The sequence below is a fragment of the Polypterus senegalus genome, unplaced genomic scaffold, assembly GCF_016835505.1.
Source record: "Polypterus senegalus isolate Bchr_013 unplaced genomic scaffold, ASM1683550v1 scaffold_19, whole genome shotgun sequence".
Lineage (NCBI taxonomy): Eukaryota > Metazoa > Chordata > Cladistia > Polypteriformes > Polypteridae > Polypterus > Polypterus senegalus.
The window spans coordinates 119,445-128,622 of NW_024377211.1; the positions used below are offsets into that span (position 1 = coordinate 119,445).

Genomic DNA, 9,178 nt, shown 5'->3' on the forward strand with positions numbered 1-9,178 from the left:
ATTATTATCTAAAGCACATTTTCAAACCACCACGTAGCTCAAGGTGCTTTACAATGTGAGAAAAGAAACTTACAAGAAAAGAAAAAAATCAGTTAAGATTAGGGAACAACATTCGAGAACAGAACAACAGCAAATCAATGTGAGGTCAGATGGCCGGGAGGACAGAAAAAAGTCACACGCTTCAGTTAGGCTGCAGAAAAGAAATAAATAATCGATGGGAGTTCCAAGGTCCAAGGTTCCAAAGTCCACCCAGCCCTCACTGGGCATTCTACCTAACATGAATATGGCTAAGTAAAACCTATTAGTTTTCATACTTAACAGAAAGAACACCAGAACAAAATGAGTTCTTCGTCCACCTCGATGTCCTTTGTGGCCTGCAATAAAATGGTGTCTGTCATGATGCCATCAACCAGAATCTCACGATGTAATGGCTTCAGGTTGTATTGCTTTCTGGAGCGGTTTATTCGCCGACCGAAGGTCTCAATGTCTGGATGACACTCGCATGGGAATGTCTGAGTGTCAATAGCCAGCTCTTTCTCCCGAGATTTAAAAAAGAAAACATAGCTGTGGATCAGTTTCTGGCCCTCCTCCTTTGTGACTACCTTTCCGTGGTAGTCACACACTATGTCGCCCATGCTGAATCGACGGGTCGCAACCACTCCTGAAAGAAACATGACAAAAATCAGTCGTGTTAAAGCACAAAGAAAAATGTGATTTTTCTTTTCAGAAATAGAAAATAATTACTTACCTAATCCCCTCTCACTTCCAAAATCTTTAATATGAAGCCCCCTCCATCTCTGATGTTTCACAGTCCTGGCGATTTTGCGGTCTTCTTGCACTTCAGTTTTTGAGGCTGGCTTCCAGAGGCTGATGATCTCCTCTGGCTTTGGGCAATTGGATTCCCATCCCTGCCTCTCAATCTTCTCTCTCACCATCTCTAGGGTTGGCTTGCTGTGACAGAAAAGAGCTGAAAGAGAGACCGAAAAAGACGTCATTTTAATTGGCTATTTCTTTTTTTTTTTGTCTACTTACCAGAATTCTTGCACAACAAAGCCCAAAGATCATTCCAACCAGAGAGTGCAATACTCACACAAAATGTACTTCTGTCTCTCCGTGTATTGGCTGGCTCTCCATTTGTCGTAACAGAAGCGGTCCTCACCGAAGCCAGCCTCTTTCCTCATCTTCTTCGTAGGAGGCAGGCCATCGTTAGAGACAGGGAACACAGTGACAAAAGCTGAAAAATCAGCATGCACTCTGATTAGCTTGGGAACAGCCGTCCTGCTCGAACTGCGGCCTTCAGTGACCTCCTCTTCGGAGCTGGATGAACTGATGTGAGAGTGGACCGGGCTGATTGTGTTGGCCACTAATGCATGGTCCCGGCCATGATAGTCGCTCTCGGCAGCCTCCGTGGCGTGTGTCGGGTAGTTTGCCGAGTGGTGCTTTCGCTCAGTGGAAAAGCGGATCTCTGAAGCTTTCCGGACCTCAGTGCTCGTAACATTGGCCACGTTGAACCTGAAAAATATGAGGTGCACAGACACTGTTTACAAAACAAGTTTTAAACAGGAAAGCAAAAAAATAACGGTGCTGTTTAATATTCAAGAACAAAATCCCATACATTTCATGAAGGCGCTGTACGTCGCTTGAGCTGCTCTTGATGGGTCTTCCTGTGGCAGACAAGAAGAACCTGTCTTCATCATCAACATCACAGCTTTGCCAAACAGGACGGATCTCTTTGAAGTACACGTCCATCCACTGCAAGAGAAAGAAAGGAAATGATTACTTGTCCGCCTGACAAGCTGACATTCAGGGTAGCAATGTATGCACAGTTACACTTACAGCCTCTTCCTCCAACGAAATGGCAAATGTGGCAATGTGATTGGCAGCTGTGTTGTGGTCTTTGACAGCAACCACCTTTTTCCCGTTGGGCGCATCCTGGCGGTTCAGCCAATCACTGACTTTCAGCCCCTCCACCACTACTGGACGCTGGAAATGACCCAGCATGATGTTTGCCTCCAGGTAGTATTTGAAGAAGGTCTTCTCCTGCTTTCCAATGTCCTTGCCCACCGAAAGACGTCTGAAGATCTCAAGAAAGCGAGGTGTCGCCACACTAAGCACCTTCTGACAGTCTTTTACACTTCGAGTGCCCTTCTTCAGCCGAGTATACTTTTTACTCACTTCCTCCATGTTGTACTCCCTGGCAATGGGCTTTCTGGCCACTTTTAAGCAATCGATGTAATCTCTGCAGCGTTGGTTCAGCTGAGGGTCTTCCTTTGAGTATTCCAAGGTAACCTGGACATATTTCACAAAGCGTATCATGTTCTTTATGTAGTTCAAGCGGGTTGAAAGACAGCACAGAGACTCTTTCAGTGCCTTGAGGAAGTCTGTGGCCTTGACCTTCTCATGGAGAAAGTCCAGCGTTGGCTCAACTGCTTCTGGCTGAATGTATCTCAGCCACCTGGAAACATTGTCCACCTTAAGAAACAAAGGATGAATCAGTACAAGGGAACACTGGGAACGTATTAAATGGAAGAAACATAAATGAATTGAATGTGAAACCTCACCTCCTGTTGGCAGTTGGTGACACAGAGCACGTTAATTAAGTGGTCCTTAAATCCAGAAATTAACCTACACTCTTGAGGAAACTTCTGGTGGAGACCATGCTTCTGCATCTTCACCTTTACTGTGCTGGAAAAGCCCTTCTGTGGTCTGAAAGAAATCAAATTTCAGAAACATTGTTATCTGGAAGACAAGTATTTAATTTTAACAGAAGTTAATGGGGTTCAGTTTGTCACCTACCTTTGGCAAGTGGGGTCATCTTGTGCTACGACACTTTCATCACTGCTGGAGCTTTCTTCAGCAGAGCTGTCTGGGGACACCGACGGAGCAGCCAGAGGGGCCTTTGAAGGATCAGACAGAGGGTCCTGCAAAGGAGTAGGAGGAGGGAAAACCAGGGGCAGGTCTTTTACAAAGAAACCCCTCTCAAGCAGGTCTTTGACTAGGACCGTGTATGTTGTGGGATGCTTTGAAAAGATGTCCAGGAAATCCCAGGTCCTGGCATTTTGAACCCACTCTCTGAATGACTTCTTGGCCCTCTGTCTCTCTGCTTCTTTCTCTTCTGGTGTGCTCTTCTTCATGCATGTCCTAGTGAGATGCAAAGAAAGCATCTTCTGTGGCTTCTTGCAAATTAGGCAGTGCAGAATGTTGCGATGCTGGGGACCACTGCAGGGGAAAAGCACAAAAAAAAAACTAACAAAAACATCACAATCTGTTTTGCAAAATTGATCAAATAGCACATTAAATTTAAAGAGTGGAAAATATTTTTACTTACCTCTGCTCAGCAGACTCAGCCATCCTGAAAGAAGTCCTTCAAAAATCTCTCGCAAAGAAAGTCAAAGTGACGTGGTTGTCAAGTGGGACAGTTTGAAGCGCTCTGTTTAAACTGACTTTGTCTGATGGGTTTATATAACAGTTAAGGGGGCCGTCCAAACCCTGCCCCTCCGGTGATACGCCCCTCAGGGGACCGCCCTTCAAAGGAACCGCCCCTCAGGTGATACGCCCCTCAGGGGAACCGCCCCTCAAGTGCAACACTCCAATGATAAAAAAAAAAAATGACATCAAATCTTATAAAAACATCAGTAAATAATATAAGCCTTAACTATTACTTTATATACATACTGTAACAAATGTGGATAATAGATTTGACATGATGTGTGTAGCGTTTATCAAAACGTATTACTGAGAGTAGGTATAAACTATATCTGCGGTGGGCTGGCGCCCTGCCCAGGGTTTGTTTCCTGCCTTGCGCTCTGTGTTGGCTGGGATTGGCTCCAGTTAACCCCAGTGACCCTGTAGTTAGGATATAGAGGGTTGGATAATGAATGGATGGATGTTAGGGATGAAGTCTTAATAAAACTTTATACACAATATAAACCTTAACAACCCATTAGTTTATGATCATAGAGTAATAAATATGAATAAATGAATTGTTAGATTTTACATGATGTGTGTAATGTTTGATAAAACTTATTACTGAGAGGAGTTGTCAACTGTGATTTAAGACAAAGACTTGTTAAGGATAAAGTTACAAATCACATATTAAACTTGACAGACTATATGTATAACTAACTTCATCCAGCCCACCACAGTATAACTCACTTAATTTTGAATAATATTTTAAAAAGAAACCCATTTAGTTAAAGTACTGACTTGACAAAGCACATTGAGATGAGGGAAGGCATAATATAAATAAATTGTTTTATTATTATTGTTGATGGTCATCATCATTTTAAACAGGTAGCCATCTGGAATACTTCCTGAAGTATCCTTTAAACCTGATATAAAGCCCAACAGACTATATAATAACTAACTTAGTTTTAATATTATTTAATTTTATAAAACAGAGAACCAATTAGTTGATGTCAGGATGTCATTCTGTTAAAATCCCTCGCCATTCAGCACTTAACAGTAGATCAGATAAAGGCTATTCACAGTCGTTGACATGCTGGTAACTGCGCCTCTCAACACCTCATCAACTGTATAATTGAAGGGAAGGAGACGAGAGGCAAGTAAATCATTGGCAAAAAATACTCTTTACTATGTTTTTTCTCTGTCTATGTAAATATGTAAATGTTTTCTGCACAAATTTGTTTTATATTCCCTTTGAGACTTTTTGTCTTATTGCAGCGTTTCTCAACCTTTACGTATTTGTGACCCGAATTAATCGCGCCCCCCTAAGGTTTTTTGAAAGGAGCCCACTAATGGCAATTTGTTCTTTTTAAATTAACGATACATATTTTATTATACATCGACATTTATCTAACTCTACATTTATTTTTCTAGTATCAGAATGTAGTTTAAGTTAATTTGTTTTGGTTTCAATAGATGTATTTTTCATATTTGCGATTCGTGTTTTCTTTTTTTCACATCTTCGCGCCCCCTTTTTGTTACTTCGCGCCCCCACGCCCCACAGTTTGAGAACCATGCACTGTCTTATTGTTATAGTGTGCCGAGTACTTACACTGTTAGTTTTATATGATAGTTAATGTACTGACTTGATGTCCTCTTCATTTTAAAACATGGAACAATCAGTAATAAAGCATTAAGAGAGGTGTAGATGCTTAAACAAGATGCAATACACCAGGCAAAGTTGAGGAGTTTTTATTTTAAGTTAATTTCCCAATGTTCACAACCAAAGTTCTTTGTCTGTCTCCAAAAGCACAACCCCCACCCATGGCTTAGAGACATTAACATTCCATTGTTGGATATTTTCTATCCTTATATTTTCAGATAGCATGGCGATTGTAATTAATTTCTCTCTCTCTCTCTCTCTGTGCCAAAGGCTGCATTACCATATCTGCCAAGACTAATTCCATCTCCCTTTTCTCCTTCACACCTTAACACATCTTCCCACGCGCACCCAATGGCTGTAAAAAAGTGGTGTACCTGCCGATGTATTCCGCAATCCATTGATCCAATGCCGTGACGCATTCTCTATACCAAAAACAGAAGAGAATGGCATCTCTCCTGCCAGGTAATGGCTGTAAACTAATAAACCACCGAGTGAGCCTGGCATTCGCATCCTTCTGTCTGAAGAGTCACTGAAGCGGGGCATAATCGGTCACAACGGAAATTTCTTCCACAAGTCCGGATTCCGCAGACCCGGGAATGAGGATAAAGCGACTTTTAAGTCTGAGAAGGCTCTGCCACATGGCAGCGCGTGCAGACAATACTCCGGTTGTTTCTGCCCTTTGTGAAGTCGGTGAGGGGGGCGGCCCGGTGCGCAAAAGTGGGAATGAACCGCATGTGGTATCCCATGATAGCGGCGAGATACACGTACGCGGATTGGGGACGCAGGATCTGGTCCATCAACCTTTAAAAAGTCCATGGAGACCGAAGGGGAGGGCTTGGTGAACTCGAACAACCAATGTGGGGTTGCAAAAGCGTTTTTTTTTCTCACAACTGGATTCCTCCAGGGGTACCCGCCATCCATGGTGGAGATATCCGAGGCGCGCGAGCCCGGCTCAAGCATGATTCTGTACAGCTATATCGCTGCATTGATACGAGTGACCCTCGGTCAAGGCTGCTTCTGTTCAGCTATACCGACAAATCCTGCTGCATATCTGGTCATCAGAGTGCATATGACTGAATGTACTGTAACACAGCTATATAGGTGCGTGTGTGTGTGACGTTTGCTTTTGAAAATAGATAAATACTTTTTTAATCTCAAGGGGGAAATTCACATACTCCAGCAGCAGCATACTGATAAAGAACAATATTAGATTAAAGAGTGATAAAAATGCAGGTATAACATACAATAAGTTTGAATAATAATTAAAATGAATGGAGATCAACTGAGATAATTTTCATATATAAAAGATGAGCCTTTGAAAGGCTTTCATTTACACAGACCTCAAACCCACCAAGGAAGATGTGGGCTCCTTATGTGGGGGCTGTGTCAGAACTGAGACAATGGCCCAAGGTGTTAATGTGTCTAAGATGATCTCTAGCCTCTGATGGGTGATGTGTCTTTTGCAAAGACTGAGAGAGTTAGAAAATTAAAAAAAAAAAACACTCCTCAACTTGGCCTAGTTTATTACATCATGATTAAGCAAGTTTTGTGCCTTACACACTTTTGTTAAGGCTTTATTACTGATTGTTCTATGTTTAAAATGATGAGGACATCAAGTGAGTACATGAACTAACATGTTTAAGTACACAGCACAGTATAACAATACGACAAAAGCCTCCATAGGAATATAAAGCAAATTTATTTGTGTAGAAAACATGAAGATATGTGGCACTATATATACAATGCAGGCAGTGAATAAAGCTTTGGAAGTCAAACTCTGATGATGTGGCTTCAGAATCCAGCTACTGACCCTGAGCAGGACACATGTATAAAGTTTTTATGTTAACACTCAGTAAACTGCTTATTGCTGCCTGTGTATAGACTGCTGTTCATTCAACAGATGAAGGAAGTTTCACCGCAAATGCATCCTCCACCTTCGATCTGGTAATTTGTGGCCACCCTATCAGAGTTCCCATCTATCAGGTCTGCATGTGAACACACAGTATACTGTTTACTGGCACCTGGGCACAGACTGCCATTCATTCAGATACAGTAATTTGTGGCAACCGTGCCACTCTAGAGATGTATAAACTTTGTGTGTATTGTCAGTTGGTACAGGGCTTTGTGCTCAGGAAAAAACATCAGAAGTTTAGCAAAAATGAAAAGGAAATATTTAGATGCCAGGCCACTGAATCTGCTTTGGGATGTGAATGAAAAGATGAACTCCATCAGTGTTGATATTAAAACCAGACACTTGTGCTGTAGACAGGCCACAGAGGAGGAGGCAGACTGAAATATTTTAAATATTTCTACTTACATTTAGGTAATTCATGCAAGAGTGAGTGTTTTTTTTAGCTTTTCTTCCCTTTTTTCCCAATGTTCATTTCAGCATTTCTTGCACTAAGCTGCACTCTGCACTTTGTATGAATGTGTCTATATATTTACATTGTCTATGTTGTGTGTGTGTGTGTTTTTTTTTTTTTATTTAAAGAGTGTGATTAACTGTTGTGTGTATGTCCATTATGTAACTTATCGTTGGAAAGTCACCCAAACCAGAGTCAAATTCCTTGTATCTGTGCACTCTTGACCAATAAATCTGACTCTGATTCTGATTCTCCCTTCTGGATTCAGAGTGGAACCATTAACTTCACAGAGGTGTGAACTGCCTCTCAGGTCAGCCAGGATTAATCCAGGGGGCTCTTCACGCTCTTAATGAAACAATACAATAAAACATCTATTTGATGAATAGTAAATTAAAGGCACATTTCCAGTCCTTGATCAGCCAGCTTTCTTCCTGGAGGGCCGTTCACACTTTTTTTGGTTTAGGATTATGGGTAACATGCACAGCCATTTCTAACAGCAGTAATGCTTGACTGAATTTGTAATAGCATAATATCTGTCTGAAAATAAAATAAGATCTGATTTGAACTGTAGTGTTTAGTGTATGTACAAGCGTGATGTTCACTTTTGAAATGACTGGCAAATCAATTGGGAGCTTTGTCATTATGTAAGAGATAGATAGATAGATAGATAGATAGATAGATAGATAGATAGATAGATAGATAGGCACTATATAATAGATAGATAGATAGATAGATAGATAGATAGATAGATAGATAGATAGATAGATAGATAGATAGATAGATCTTTATTTATCCCCAAGGTGACATTTGACTGTTTGCAAAAGCTCTTTAAATGAATGAATAAATTAAATAAATAAATATTTTTTTAAATATTGAGGTTGGGGTGTGTGAGCAGGAGCAGATTATTTTAAATGACGCGCGTTTTTATGACTACTCACGCACACGCCCACTCGGATCTGTCATCAATAAGCGAATGAGCCGAGAGGGGACGTTTGCGCTTGCGTAGACAAGCGTTGGGAGAGAAGACTTCACTACCCATCAAAACTTGCAACAACGGCTCTCATTGACCAACATTTAAAAGCGCTAACCTCCCCGGCTCACTCGCCTATTGGTGACATTTTGAGTAAGTGTGGGCTGAGTGTGAATGACATGCATTGTCTTGCAAACCCGCGTGATTTTTAAGGTAAGCTGCTGCCGCTCAAACACCCAAACTTTAACCACGTTCTTTCAAATACCACGATAACAATGTAGTCCTGGTTACTGTTGAGAGACGGTGTCACCACAAAAACACGACGCAAAACTGAGGTTAGTGCTGGCTAGTTTAGGTGTAGGTGAGAGTTGTGCTGTGCAAGTTGCAGTCAGTATTGTAGAGTGTAGGTCAATGTATGCTGGCGAGAGAGTCACCGTCGTAGTTTAACAACGTGAACGGTAGGATTTTAGCCCGGGATATAAAAGGTATAGCAAGAAAACAAGTGTGGAAAGCCAAGTTTAGTGTAACGAGATGCCTATGCGAAGACAGCAGTATTGGTGGGAGAAATGTTTGTCAGCTGCGGTGGGCTGGCGCCCTGCCCAGGGTTTGTTTCCTGCCTTGCGCCCTGTGTTGGCTGGGATTGGCTCCAGCAGACCCCCGTGACCCTGTGGTTGGGACGTGACAAGTGTTTGTCAGACGGCAGCCACCCACCAAGGTGCGAAAAGGGCGCGCAGGGGAGCTGGAGGACCCGAGGTGATGAAAGGGCTGATTAATACT

General features: G+C 42.0%; 1 protein-coding gene across 1 annotated transcript; it reads right to left on the reverse strand.

Moving 5' to 3' along the window:
• Nucleotides 1-49: 49 nt before the first annotated feature.
• si:dkey-23a23.2 lies at nucleotides 50-3,608 on the reverse strand. The gene is made up of 8 exons (XM_039742409.1): nucleotides 3,329-3,608; nucleotides 2,797-3,219; nucleotides 2,562-2,706; nucleotides 1,837-2,472; nucleotides 1,616-1,752; nucleotides 1,091-1,512; nucleotides 749-967; nucleotides 50-661 (listed from the first exon to the last, which is right to left on the reverse strand). Exons 1-8 carry the CDS (start codon nucleotides 3,349-3,351, stop codon nucleotides 315-317), a joined length of 2,352 nt encoding a protein of 783 aa, XP_039598343.1. The 5' UTR covers nucleotides 3,352-3,608; the 3' UTR covers nucleotides 50-314.
• Nucleotides 3,609-9,178: the final 5,570 nt, after the last annotated feature.